The sequence below is a fragment of the Rhinolophus sinicus genome, linkage group LG09 (genome assembly GCF_036562045.2).
Source record: "Rhinolophus sinicus isolate RSC01 linkage group LG09, ASM3656204v1, whole genome shotgun sequence".
In the NCBI taxonomy this organism is placed as follows: domain Eukaryota; kingdom Metazoa; phylum Chordata; class Mammalia; order Chiroptera; family Rhinolophidae; genus Rhinolophus; species Rhinolophus sinicus.
The window spans coordinates 91235871-91251339 of NC_133758.1; the positions used below are offsets into that span (position 1 = coordinate 91235871).

Consider the following 15469-nt stretch of genomic DNA (forward strand, 5'->3'; position numbering starts at 1 on the left):
TGTTTAACAAAGGGAAGAAAAAGTCAGTTGTCACCATTGTAAAAGGTAATCAACAGGCATAGCTAGGATGAGCTTCAGTGTTTTGTGTGACCCCAGAGTGCCCCTGGCTCTGGTCTATTGAGGAAGTGGGACCCCAAATAAAATGGGCAGTTTAAAATCTATGTATTACTGGAGAAACATGAAATAACTGATCACCGAAATAGGAAAGGTGACTTATTGTCCTCTTTCTACTGTTTTCCAGTGTCCCATTTTTGCTAACCTGACCATCATAGCACTTTGTCACTTATTTGTCAGAGTTCTGGAAATTGGAGGCTCACACCTAGGCAGAGATCAGAAGACTCAATTAAACTTGAACAGAAATTTCTAAGATTAAATTTCATCTTAAATGATTCTGTATTTTCTGTATGACCTCAGAATCCCCAGTGCTGCTATGCTGATCCAGGCAGTCCTTGCCCCATTCTTGGATTATAAAGATGACCTAAGCCTCGGCTGCCCAAACTCTACATGTGGGCCCTCGCATCCATTCTGCGTGCCATTTCTGTGTAAGAACATAATTCTGCTCTTGCTTATTGGACTCCTCTCCGCACCCCCCGAAAAAAATTATCTGCCATACTATCAGGGTTTTCAGGCTTCCTTTCTAAAGTTATTTACAATTATTTATATGCCCCTTTAATTAGAGTCATACCAGTTTCTTTACTGCCTTCTATGGATAACCTGTCCATTCCCACCTTTCAGATTTTTCTTTTGTTTAAAATCATGTTTGACTTGGAATGCTCACTTTTCCCATCATACCACACTTAGGTAATACAATGCATTTTAGGGGAACGTGGTAAAATTCTATTACCTTATCACATTACTCTAGTCAATATACTGGGGGTGCCAAAAAAATGTATACAAGTAGAGACTTTGGTCAACGTTCTTCAAGCAGTAGTTCGCTGTATCAGACGTGTCTGGACGCTGATGTCACCACTTTGAGCACCTCTTGTAATTGCTGAAGTCAAACGTGACTTGTATTCATCGTTTGTTATCAGTATATATTAAATATTACAATTTTAACACAGTTTTTGTTTCTTAAAATGTGTATACATTTCTTTTGGCACCCTCTGTAGATGCAGTTTTCCTTTGAAAATTTTAGCCATTTTTATCTTAGATTTATGATTTCACCAAGTATTTTTACCAACCATGAACCATATATTAAAACAACTCATTAAGGACACATTCTGGGTTTATATAAAGTTACAGTAATTTAAAGTAATTTTATTTATTTTATTATTATTATTACTATTACTCTTATTATTTTTACTTTTTATTTTTCTCTCCTTGTCTCTCATGCATAAAATTAAAGATATCAAGCACAGGAACAATGCTTTACACAGAGCTGAAACTATATGGTGTCTATTATGTTCTTGTTTATCTGTTTCTTTTATTTACTATGTGGGATCCTTGATAGATTAGAACCTGCCAGAAAACTGCATTTTTGATCTATGTATCTGTATATATGTATATGCATATCTATACCTCTATCTATAAACACACACACACACACACACACACACACACACACACACACGTCAGTTAGTGGTCTGGCTTATATCTATTAGTAGCCTTTTGGAAGTGTTAATTTTTTTTAACCACAGAGGATATTTAATGTAATCTTAACTATAAGTGGTCACAATTGATTTTTCTTTATAAAAAACCTGCTTTGTTCCAGCACTCTACATGATTGTACCAACATTCCTAGATCTTTTTAGTACAATGGTTTCTTGTATTAAGCACAGCAGAGATTTTTGTTCATTTACAATTCAATTGCTATTCTGGTAAATACTACCCAAACAAATTTTCCATGATCACATCTTTTTAAAATCTAGTAGCAATGACCACATATTTGAACTAAGGAGGAAAAAAATAAATAAATAAATAAATAAATAAATAAATAAATAAATAAATAAATAAAATATATATATCTGTCAAAGAAATTTCTGGGGAAAGCTAGATAATCACCCTGTAATAAAATGATACAAGATTAGAGAAATAAAGAACAAAGAACATAGGAAGGTGAATGTGTGAGTAGAGGCCTAAAATAATTCCCAGTACATAAGCAACAATTTTAAGATGGAAATCAAACACATGAAATGACTAACACAATGTGTTAGTAGACTCTGAAAGAGTGAGCATATTCTTGATTAGTTTATACAAATAGTGCATAAATGATTTATTAAATTCCTTATCATATGCAGATTTTTTTTCCTATTGAACGTATTTCCTCCCATTTAAAACCCTTCTTGTTATATTCCAGTCAGAGGGAGACTCAGTACTACCCACATAAAGCTAGTACAATGCCAGCAAATAGACGAAAACAATGGGTGAGATCACAGTTGCTGCCAAGGACAAGCAAGGTCAGTGCCCTAGTCAGTGGCCAGGCTGCTCAAGGGAGTGTCAGCTCAAGGAAGTTTCTCAAGGAAACTGTTCTCACACCAGCTCAAGGATGAAAGCTAAACTTAGAACAATCAAATGGGAGAGATTAATGAGGCTCTGAGGAAAAGTGAGAGAATGGGAATGGACTTTATTTAAAGTTTATGTGAGGGAGGATTAGGCAGTGATATTTATAATGTAGTTTAAGGTTAATCCCTGGCCGTAAATGCTTTCCTCAAATATGTTTTCAAAGCTACCTAAGAGCTCCTTTTTGTTCAAGTGTCACAGGATAGAATCATAATTTAAACCAGCAATACTCCTAAGAAGTGATAGAAGTATAGGAGAGGTGAAGCTATCCAAGGCATGATGCGTCGTGCCTATACACCTTTCATAGAAGTTTATAGGTGTATATTGACAATATTAGTCTATAGTTCATCATCGTCATCAATGCCAACTAATTGATAGTTATGACTGAATAGTTTAGTGGCTTCAAGATGTAAAAGCTGGAATGATAGACTACATAAGTAAGGATGCTTGAAATGGACCAAAGATTAAACTAAATAAACTAATGCTCAGAAGCTATTGGAGTACATGTACAATATTATGAATGACACATTTTCTAATTTCTACAGAGAATATATTTCATTTAACTATGCAATGTCAATTGTTTAGCATTAACCAGGCACAATGATACTGACATATAGTCTCAGTTGTATCTCCTGAATGAAACCAATATTTATATTCTACATTCTATATATTCTCCATTCTCTTAGTTTAATATGATGTTTCAGTTGGTGACATTCTCTTACATATTTTGGATGTTTTCTTCATAATCTGCAGAAGTGTAATCTCCTATTGGCCTTAATGACTCCTTATTATTCACTAAAAGACTCAAGTTTGAAAACCAAATGACTCCCTTAAATTTTAGTACTTTAGCAAACATTTATTAGAGGCTGATTATGTGCTAGGCATTGTCATAGTTGAATGGGAGCTATAAATAATATTGTCTTTCACGAAGTAGCTTATTTGCTACGTGTTGCTATTACATGGAATGTGGATGTATACATATAAGGAGATATGTGTTAGTATATTTCCTTACATAATATATGTCACAAGGCCTGAGAAAATTTCAATATTTAACAAAATACAGTTTTTAATGAAATTTGGGACCTGACATGATATGAATGAGCTGATAATTTTCTAAAAATTAGTATTAGGTTGGTGCAAAAGTAATTGCGTTTTTTGCAATTATTTTTAACCTTTAGAACCACAATTACTTTTGCACCAACCTAATACAATACCAACAACATGTTTTTTTTGTTTTGTTTTGTGTGTTTTTTGTTTTTTGTCCCCCCCCCCCCCCAAGGAATGGAACTAAGTTAAGGAAAAGAGCAGAAGGAAATAGAAATGAACTTTGATCATGCTGTAAGTAAACATATCAGGGTGGGAGATGTGCATAAATTCAATGTAAGTATGAAAAGAAAAATGTCATGGTTAGTGAGGGATGTTAAATAATAACATAAAAATATGCAGACAAAGACAAGCGTTTCCTGCTTTATAATTTTGACCAGAGCAGCTATCTTGGATCCTAAGGCTGGTTTAGTGAAGTATATTCAGAGTTACTGGCATTTGTTCTCACAGGCCAGTTGATCTAATATTTTGAAATGAATAGAAACACATTCGATAGGTGCATAAAAATGTATTTCCCTTTTACTGATTATAAATAACTGTATGCTGTATTTCCCTCCTCATATTATAGTATTCTGTAATCTAAATGGGGTACTTTCTGGGAACATGCAAAAAATAAGAAAATGGAAGACTGACACTTCTGCTGTGAATCAGCCTCACTATAAAGGGTGGGGGAGATCATCATTTAATCAGATCCAAAGAAGCTGTCTCCCCTAAAACAGAAGTAATTGAGAAAACTATTTTAAAAATGGGTGTACTCTGAGTTTTGAAATATGTCCCTATTTGTTGAGAATAGCTTCAGCTTCTTAGAAATGCCTTCATGAGAACCATCTTTCCTCCTAGATACCCATGGCAGCACTCAGGTCTCACGCACACAATGGCTGGACAACTCTGATCAAGGCTTGTTCAAAGCCCTCTGTTTTTGCTCTTTTTTGGGTAACTGGGACAAGACACTTAAAACTTCTTATATTCAATTTTTGCCATCTATAATATAGGAATAATGACAGCTGCTTTATTTTATACATAGTGACCTTTAAAAAAAACTGTTTCAAAGTAAAAGTTAGGTTTTATATAATTGCAAAGTTAATTCTGTGTTTGGCACAGCACTGAACACATAGTAAGTGCTGAATAAATACTTGTTTATTGATTAAGTGATTATAATACACACGTGACATGGTAATTATATTCATGAACCTTCAGTGTTCAAAATAAAGTTTATTTAATTTATATACATTTAATTAAATACATACCTTTATAAAATAAAATAAATATATATAAACATTTGATCACATATATATAAAATAAATATATATAAACATTTTATGTTTATAAACATAAAAATCACTACCAACAACAATGTACCTTTTCGGGGATACTTTGTTTTGAGATTTTAGCTAACGATAACATGAACCTATATGATTAGCAAAATATTTCCTTATTTCTTTATATTATACTTAGTTTTATTATGATTTTTAGTAACTTATACTATACTATAAAAGTATAGTATACTTTTATAATAGTGTGGATTTAATGTTTAAATAAATAATACATATATTGGGATAGGCTCAAAACACTGTTTCTAATAAATGTGAAGATGATTGACCCACAAGATATAAAGCCCATTTAAGCTTGGCATATAATATTTCCTTGGCTTCTCTTTAGTTTCTCATACCTATAAAACATAATCTCTAGATATGTGAATAATCTGCATACATCATATACTTGCACAATGAACCATTGCTGATGCAAGTTTCAGTGCCTTTGCTCTTGCTGTTCCCACAGCTTTCCACTCTCACCCTCTACCTTGTGCATATCTGCCTACTAGTCCTTAACTCTAGCAGCATTTCCTCCATAAAGCTGTTCCTGATCTTGTGAACTTCCCTTTAGGAAGAACTCAGTACCTCAGCTATCACTTGCCTGCACTCCCCACACACACACACGTGCACACACGTGCAAGATAGGACTTGCGATGTATTGGTTTTTTGCACCATATTTCCATAGCAAAGAATAGTTCCTTGAGATTAGGGTCTCCACTTTGTTTTTTGTTTGTTTGTTTGTTTTTGTCTGTATACTCCAGCACCCAGAATGTCTTACACTTCGTTGAATGAAAAAGTAAATAAACATTAAGTGAATGAATGAATGAATGAATGACCAGCAATGACACAGAAGTCATTCTCTGGCTCTAACACTGTACTCTTGTATACATCAGTTATACTCATCAGGGTCCGCAGAAAACAAATTGCAAACTCATGGGCTAAATCAGAAGAATTTAATAAAAGGATTATTAAGTGTGAGCAGTGTTAAGAGAAATCCTCAAGGGATGGTGAAGACCCCTGGGGTTAGCAAATGTGGGAAAATGATCTTCCCAAGTGATAAAGGGGTTGGGGGAAAGGACTCTACCAGAAGCTGAGATGGACCGAGAGCTGTAAGACAAGGCTGCTGGACAGGGGCTGAGCCCTTTGGTTAGAGGAACGTAGCCATTGCTGATCCAAGAAGACAGGAATAAATGCCCCAACTCCCCTCTCCTCCACCTTCTCATATACTGCTACTGCCTCCCATGGGTAGAATCCAACCAGAAAGAAGAGCACTGGAAAGTCTTATTAATCCTATTTTTACTAATTATTGTTATTAATTATTAAAGCTCAGAGGTCAGCCTGCAGGCACGAGCAGGATCTGGAAGGGGAGGAGGACAGCTCTCTAAGGGTACACTACCCAGTCAGCTCTGCATTTTGAGAGAAGTAAAGGTTCCCTTGTTAGCCATGTACCATCGACAAAAGAATGTGGGCATACTGACTCTACCCCTTTCATCAGATGTGGGCAGCAGAGGCATGCTCACTCGTGAGACAGGATGACAATGAGTATCTCGGCAAGCAAATTGACACTGGGTACTACAGGAAGTTTTATAATCTAAAAGCCTACTACTTATGCATGAGTAGTAATTTCATAAATGGATTCTAAATAACCTAGGAGTAGTCAGTATTACTTTAAATAGTGGGCAATTTACTCCCTTCTTTTTGGGAAGGTTAGAATTAGATTTGCAATTTCACTGATTCACAAAGTCATAATGTGGGAATGGGCCCTCAGGAAACATGCAGCATATGTATGGAGTAAAAACCCTGCAGTATTTTCAAGACTTCTGAGAGCTGTCTTATTCTACATGCACTATGTATATTAACTCGTGGCAACACTGAGCTTTTTATTGTTTCCACAGTTTGCCTTTTCCAGAACGTCATATAGTTGCAATCATACAGTATGTAGCTTTTTCAGATGGGCTTCTTTCACTTAGTTATATGTATTTAAGTTTCCTCCATGTCTTTTCATGGCTTGATAGCTAATTTGTTTTTATCAGTGAATAATATTCCACTTTCTAAACTAACACAGTTTATTTATCCATTCACATACTGAAGGACATCTCGGTTGCCTCCGAGTTTTGGCAATTATGAATAAAGCTGTAATAAACACCCATGCATAGATTTTTGTGCAGACTTAAGTTTTCAGCTCCTTTGGGTAAATACCAAGGAGCATGACTGCTGGCTAAGAGTGCATTTATTTTTGAAAGAAACAGACAAATTGTTTTCCAAGGTAGCTGTAGCATTTTGTATTCCCACCAGCAATGAGAGTTCTGTAGATACACATGCTCAACAGCATTTGGTGGTGTCGGTGTTCTGTATTTGGCTATTCTGATAGGTATTTGGTGATATCTCCCTGGTTTAATTTCCATTTCCCTAATAACACCTGATCTTTTCATATGCATATTTGCAATTTGTATATCTTTTCTGGTGAGGTGTCGAAGTCTTTGGTCCACTTTTTAATCAGCCGTTTGTTTCCTTATTGTTGAGTTTTAAGAATTTTTTTATAGATTTGAGGTAACTGCCCTTTTATGAGGGCAACTATGTTTTCCCGGTGTAGCTTGTCTTTCATTTTCCTGAACTTTTTTTTGCAAATATGTTTTCCCAGTGTAGCTTGCCTTTCATTTTCCTGAACTTTTGCTGATTTTTATATTAGATGTTGAACCTTTCTCTTAACGATTTGTAGAAGTTTTTTATGTATTAAGAAAATTATCTCTTTGTCAGTTATATGTGTTGCAAATATTTTTTCTCAGTTTGCTACTCGAGTTTAATGTTATTAACACTTTTCCTGAACAAATGTTCTTTTCTTAAGAAAATATGATTGAATATGAGTATATCAATCTTTCCCTGGATGCTCTTTGCAATCTGTGGTCTAATGTGTCCTTCTTTAAGACTTTAAACATTCTGTCTTTTCTTCTAGTATTTAAAAATATAACATTTTAAGTATTGAATGACACCTGACATTGTTTTGGTATAACAACTGACAAATGGATTTTTTTTTCTTATTTATTTACGTGGCAAAGCAATTACCCCTTAATTTTTTTTCCCCAAAATTAATTTGAAGAAAATGCAGTGAAGGAAATGTTCCTTCACTATTGGAAACATATTTTAAGGTTTTGGGGATCTTTTCTTTTCTAGACCCTATTCTGTTTGACTTGATTATCCAAGCACTAACATAAAATTGATTTTATTATTCATGGAATATAAGGCATTTGATTTTTCTGTGATATTAGTCTTTTTACTTTTATTTTTTATAATCTTCTGGCTTTTATTATATACTTATTTTTCCCTTGGTAATTTACAGGGACAATGTAGGGACAATTGGTTTACTAGATGTTCTAGATAGTCACATGGTTACTTTTTTACTTTTCCAAGTCTGGTATTATGTGCAGAACTTTTACAGTTAGGCTTATTTCCTTTTTTTTGTTTGTTTACTACTATAAATGGGGATATTTTAATTATTTTTCCCCCATCATAATGCTGATCTAATTGTGTGCATCTAGGGAATATATTGATCTTGGGATATTCTCTTTGTATCCATCCACCCTATTGAATTACTTTATTGTTCATAATATATTTTCAATTGGTTATCTTGAGTTTTCTATGACATTTGGAAAAAAATCTTAATTTTGTCACCTACTTTCCAATTTTCATTTCTTTCTCCTTTCAACTACATTGACTAGTACTTACAGATCGATGTTAACTAACAGTGGCGATAATGCGTTGTCCTGTCTTATTTTGACTTCCCTTTCTTATTTTTGACTTTAAAGAGTTTCTAGTGTTTCAGATTGAGTGCTGTTCTGGCATTCTGTGCAATGTCTCTTGTCTCTCTTTATAAAAATTGTTTTAGATCAGTTCTTGCATGAGGACATTCTTTCAGCCTCTTCTAGCAGATTATTGGCCCTTTGCGATTTCAATCTGAGGATTAAAGTTTTCCTCGATTTCAGGAAAGTTTCTATTATATCTTTGTGTTTTTGTGTTGTCTGTTCTATTATTTTTTTTCTGTTGTTATCTTCAGTAATGCCAGAATTTCATATAGTGATCTCCTTTGTTTCCGTATTCATCATATTTTTGAAAAGCGACAGTTTACTTGATGTTCTGAAACTGTTCTCTGTATTGTTGACTCTTACCACAGAATATTTTCCATTTTTTGTTTCTTCTAATGTGAATTTCATTTCTTTTTTGGTTTTATAATTCTCCTCTATTTCTTCTATGAGCTCTGCCAAATCACTTTGAAATTCATTCAGTTTTCTTAACTCTTCCTTGAATATTGAAATTCTTTCTGATGGTTCAATAAAAAAATGTATTTCCTTTACTATCTTTGGTTTCTTGTAGAACTCTTTGCGCATACTTTCATACTAACTCTTGACCTGGGGTAATATTCTATTTAAGCCAGGCTGAAACTCACTGTTTCACAGGGAAGCCCCCTGGACACATGGTGTGTATGTAGTAATTTAGAATTTGCTTCCAGTGGTCATCAAAACTTGAACCCTCAGTCCATCAACATGATAATCCTTTCGTGGAAGCAATGGCCTAGTGAGTTTACTCTCTCAGTTCTGTCTATTATGCCATTTTGTTTGAAAACAGAACTCAAAGATGCTTCAGCAGCCCTTTCACTAACACAGACCATGCCATACTAAGGTGAGGTCATTGGCTTGGTCCCTTAGAAAGTTCAGGCTAGTCAGAGATTTTGAGTTCCTGAAAGTTGCAAAGACATCATGCTGTCCTAAGTTTCCTCCCTCAGTTTCCTTTAATTTTACCATGTTCCCCAAATATTCTCTGTGAATTGTGATTTGGGACTGTGACTGTTTCCTATTATCATAAAATAATGGACTTTTCATTTGTGTTTTTCATACTTATTGATTTCAGTCTGTTTGAAAGCAGAGTGCAGGGCACATCTATCATCTTTAACCTGGAAGCTCAAATAAAAATAAATTATTTTTATTCGCCTATAATATTCCCCGATATCCTTAGGTTTATGTAGCTAAATTCATTTAGTTATTGTAATAAGATTTTTTTTAGCCTTATTAAATGATTTTGTATTCTTTTACATGAAAAAATTGTTTCTGAATTTAATATAAGATTAAACATTTTAAATTTAATCACCAAGTCAGTAAGCTGTGGCCCTGAGCTTTGATGGTGTTATCAATTTACTCTTCATTTGATTAGCTTCACTGATATGGTATAATGTTTGAGCAAAATTTAGGTCAAAATACCTGACTTTTCTCTCTTCTTAACTAAGACTTTAACTTTTTTAATCATATAGTTTATTTATATATGTTCTTATAATTCTTAAATAAGAGAAATATTAATAACCAATTTGTTTAAAATAATGTAAAATCTAGGCCCTAATGAAGTTACAAGATACATGCAACTATCACTTTTTTTGGACATTCAATACTATTTCATCTTTTTTTGGATATACAACTAACCAGGGGATCACTTCATAAATTATATAAATGTCTAACCACTATGTGCTTAGCATGGAAGCTGACCCCACAGAGTGGGATTTTTCCTATGGGGCTCTTGTGCCTGTCGAGACCAGCCTCTGGGTGTGTTGCTTGTGGGGTTAATCGGGTAGTGATCTAGTGTATATAAAGCTAACCTCTGCGTGTGTTGGTTCTGTGGCATCTTAGGAGGGGCTCCTGTGCAGGCCAAGGTCAGACACTATCTGTGACCGGCCCAGGGCTACTTGCTTGCTAGGAGCTAAAAAGCAATCTGCAGTTGGTTGTTGCCTGTGCTGGGCCTGGAGGCAGGTGGGAGAGGCCATGCTGTGAACCAAGGTTGGCTCCCACCAGCAGTGAGCCTGGGGCAGCTCAGCCCCAGGGCCTGGGTATCCTGAGGCCTGACATCACCTGTTACCTACCTGTAAGGCTGCGCCACTGAAAGAGCTTTGGCTGGTATATGAATTGGGTGAGGTGAGGTCCCAGGTAGTCACCAGGGTGGAGTTAGAGGGATTCACCAGGTTAATGCAGATTCAGGTTTGGTGCCAGTGCTGAGCTTGGGGCCCCTCACAAAAGTGTCAGAGCACAGTGAGGCCAGGCACCACCTGCCTCAGCCTGCAGACCCCTGACAGTTGTCCAAGAAAGACTGGGGCTGATTGTCTGCCACCAAAAGTGCCTCAGGCAGCGCGCAAGCCAAAGCTGGCTGTTTGCTGCTAAAAGAATCTCCTGCGGTGTATGGGGAGGGGCTGGCTGCTGGGGTTCCAAAAGTATCTCCTGTGGTGTGCAAACTGGGTGGGGCAGGGTCCCAGGGAGCCACCGGGGTGTAGCAAGGGGAGTTTACCAGGCCAATGCAGTTTCATATTTGGCCGTGTCAAGGAGGGCTCAACACAGGAAAGATGGCACCCACCTCTAGGCTACATGGGAGGAATGGTGGCTATCCTTTAGCCCTTGCCTAAAGCCACACAACTCAATCTTTCCCTGTATGTCTCTGGGGCTTCTCAATTTGCCACCCCTCCACCAGATCTCAGGGTGAATTCCTATGAGTGAGTCTGTGCATAGACGCTTTAAGAGGATCCTACATTGCCAGCAGCCTCTTCCATCCCATTCAGACAGGCAGAATCTCCAGTGATTTTCACAGTAAGATATTGTCAGGACTGCTCTTCCTATCACTGGAACCCTGGGCTGGGGACCCAGTGTGGGGCTGGGGAGCCCAGTGTGGGGCTGGGGCCCCTCACTTCTCAGGGGAACATCTATAGCCAGGATATCCCTCCAGATGCTTAACTACCATACCTGGTTGTGGGCCGGCCCATTTTGTGTCTCCGCCACTCCTACCAGTCTCAATGTGGCCTCTTCGTAACATTCTTAGTTATAGGAGTTCTGTTCTCCAGGTTTATTATTTGATTATTCTATAATGTAGTTGTAGTTTTAATGTAGTTAGAGAAGGTAGCAAGCACAGAGCTTGCCTACCCCATCATCCTGCCAGGAACCCACAGCTCTCATTTTATTGGAATACTTAGACATGTTATTTCTAACAGAATATAAGCATCTAAAAATGATCTAAAAAAATTAAAAATATTTGCTTATTTCAAACAGCTGGATGGCTATTTTAGGCTCTATGCAGTAGCAGGTACTATCCCAATTACACTTTTAATTGAGTAGTCAACATTAAATTAAATGTCTATAGTATGTTAACACAGTGACAGTGGGAGACAACTCAAGTTGCCTTGGAGGCTCATTCAATTACTTGGTGGGAGCCAAGTAACTAACATAACTGTAATTCTTCAGGAAAGGAGATCAAGAAATCAGCAGAATAAGTATAGTCAGAAAAAGAATAAAACAGGGATGGAACTGAAAATACACATGACACAGAATCAGAGGTGAACACACATACACACTTAAGGAGTTGTAGGGAACCTGGAGAATGAAGGCAGGAGAATAAACAGCTATTAGCAGGACCAGCCATGCAGTTGAACTGATGATACCAAAAGGGAGAAAGAGTAAATTACTGTGTGGCTGAGAGAAAATACAGTGTCTCCCCCAAAATAAGACCTAGCCAGACAATCAACTCTAATGCCTCTTTTGGAGCAAAAATTAATATAAGACCCAGTCTTATTTTATTAAAATATAAGATCGGATCTTTAATATAATATAGTATAGTATAATATAATATAATATAATATGATATAATATAATATAATACCGAGTCTTATATAAGACGGGGTCTTATATTACTTTTTGCTCCAAAACATGCATTAGAGCTGATTGTCTGGCTAGGTCTTATTTTCGGGGAAACACGGTTTAACTGGTAAGTCCAAAGAGGGAAGAGAGTAACAAATACCCTAAAAATAGAGACCAGAACAATGCTATACTGAGACAAATTATTGTCTTATACAGGTAAGTCTAGTGTTTGTTTACTTATTTACTTAAACTCTATCCTGCACTAAAAAGGCTTTAAATAAGCTTTCAAAATCTGTAGATAGCAAAATCACTAGTCAAGAATGAGTGAAGAAAATCATGAGGACGAGAAAAACATGAAGTCGGTGGGGTATGTTAGTGAACAATATAATATGCATGTCACACAGTCCTATTTATGTTCCCAACAGCCAAAGTCAATAGGAAAATGTGATCTGTTACAAGATTTCCAGCGGCCATAAAGAAAACAATCCAGCTGTTCACCAGAGGCACATGGGTTGACAGTTCAGTGAAATTTATCTTACATGTTTTTAATTAAGAGAACAGACATATGATGGAGTAGATGACATTTTCAATGTCGTTTCTACAATATATATGATATAAAATTTTGAGTGCTGTTACCATAATTTCTCTTAATTCAGTCCAAATCATAGCTGCATAAATATTTCAGAAAAAAGCAATTATGCAAATGATCCACATAAGCCACTCCCAGATGGTCTGGCTTATCCAAGAGCAAAATTTAGAATACACAGAGAACATCATACCCTTTTAATAATCCTCAGTGTATAATCCTTAGTAAATAATTTCACAACAAATAAATCACACATGAGAAAATTTTTCATAATACAGTCATTATTTATCCAGAGATAATTTGACAAATAATTTCTGTCTAGAAAATGCAGCCAATTAATTACACGTTTGCTAAACGAGGCAACTCATGATTAAATGCCATCTACTTACCTTAATTTCAACTGGTTCCCCTTTCCTTCTCTGGGAAGAGTTATTTCATTTTATAAAACGTGAAAGGGAATTATTTTTAGGTATAGCTCCCTGGTTTGCTATTTAGATTTTGTTTATAGGGTAATTCTGAAAATGCTATAATCTTGGAGAGATTACAAGCGTGCCTTATTCTCAGTAAAATAAGTATCTGAATTCAAAATCCAAAAACTCTAGCCTCTATTTTTTTTTTTTCCGTTATAGGTGGAAAACAGCACTGTGCCCTAAAGAAGCCATATCACCTCACAGAGAATCACTCATGCTCTAGGTTTTGACAGAAAAATTGAAATGAATTCTAGTAGTATAGTGCCTAAACATGAGCAAAACAGAAATGCCAGGAGACCCACCAAGTTTAAATGCCTTAAAGTGGAAAATATCATACTTGGGGATAGTGCATACTAGCCTGTGAGCATATGGATTCCAGGATTTCATACAGCGTGTCTTAAGTACTCTCTAGCTCATGGTCTTGACAGGGAGACACGAGTAGTTAACAGTAATAAAATGTTACCTCAAATCAGCAGCTTTCCCCGTCTTGTTCATACAGGTAACCTCTCTGGTCTGATATCCAATCTGGATGTCCCAATATTTGTTCTCTTGTCGGTTCTGTCTGTTTCTATTTCTCTTTTTCTTAATAAGTTCCCGGGCCTCTGGATCCTTCACTCCTTTTCCTCGGTCTTTCTCCCGTTCTCTATTCTTCCCACGCCTCCTTGCTTGTCTCACTTGTCTTGAGTGGGGCACTGAGCATGTGCTCCAGGGCCCCACATGCAAGCTGTACATGCTCTCTTCCGCTTCACAGGGACTGGACTGACACACCTGAAACTCAGTCAGGTTGGGACAGCCAGAGCCTCCAAACTGAGGGGGCGCCACCACGTGCCGAGTCCGGTGCTGGAGGCCACTGCCACAAGTCTTTGAGCATTCTGACCAGGCCGAAAACTCAGACACAATGCAGTCTTGCTGGCAAGGGATGAGGCAGGCCTGCTCCAGGAGAGGCTTGGGCTCAAAGTACTCGCAAATGATATCCTCCGCAGGAATGTCTTTCTCTTTCTGGATGCACGTTATCTCTCTCACTTGAATGCCTTCTTCCCCCTTAATGCATTCAAGGGGTTTCTCCAGGCTTTTTGAAATCACGGGCTGACACTGATTCCACGCTCCCAGCCTCCAATCGTACAACTCTTTGTGCCAGTCACAAACTTTGAAACAATTTTGCTGGTTACTGGGTCTCTCGGCCTGCTTACAGTTTGTATGTAATGTTGTCCATCCTTCCACATGAGCACACCACACAGCCCGGGTCTGAATGCCTCCTGGACCACATTCATCTCCCATGCATCGGCCCCATGGACCTAAAAATGACACCAGAGTTAACAGTGCTACTAGAAGAAAACTAAAAGTTACTTTACGTTCCAGAAAGACATTTCAAGATCTAGTACATTGACTTCCCCAAAGTGTTGCAAAGTAGGTCTCTGCACATGACTGTTAGAAAGTAATCATCTGCATTCAGAATTGCAAAAAGGGAACTGTGTCACAGTCTATATAAGGTAACTGCTGGGACAATTTCACTCTGGGTCCTTCTGGGATTATTAAAAGCTTGCTTCTATTCATTTCCTTAATTTTAGGTTGTTAGAGAACCCATGCTCATAAAGGACATCAGAAGTTGGTCACAATGAAAACCTATTACTCCTGCTTCATAACCATCAAATCCATTTCAGAAACAGGCAGAGAAAACAGTCCTATGAGAAGAATTTGGTCTCCTGCAGGCTATATGCCACACGTCAAATTTCTTTTCCTGAGCAATTAACTGTTTTATAGAACAGGCTCTCTTCTGCCTCATTTTCTATTGCTATACACCGTGACTGCAAGAGCCTAGTTATATATGTGTGTTGACAGAAG

The 15469-nt window shown here is 36.9% G+C and overlaps 1 protein-coding gene across 1 annotated transcript in view; it reads right to left on the reverse strand.

Moving 5' to 3' along the window:
- THSD7A (thrombospondin type 1 domain containing 7A) overlaps positions 1-15469 on the reverse strand; it is a 617189-nt gene that overhangs the window by 205367 nt on the left and 396353 nt on the right. The window contains exon 3 of the mRNA XM_019726870.2: positions 14091-14922. Within this exon, the coding sequence (XP_019582429.2) occupies positions 14091-14922 (832 nt within the window). The remainder of the gene's footprint in view (positions 1-14090; positions 14923-15469) is intronic.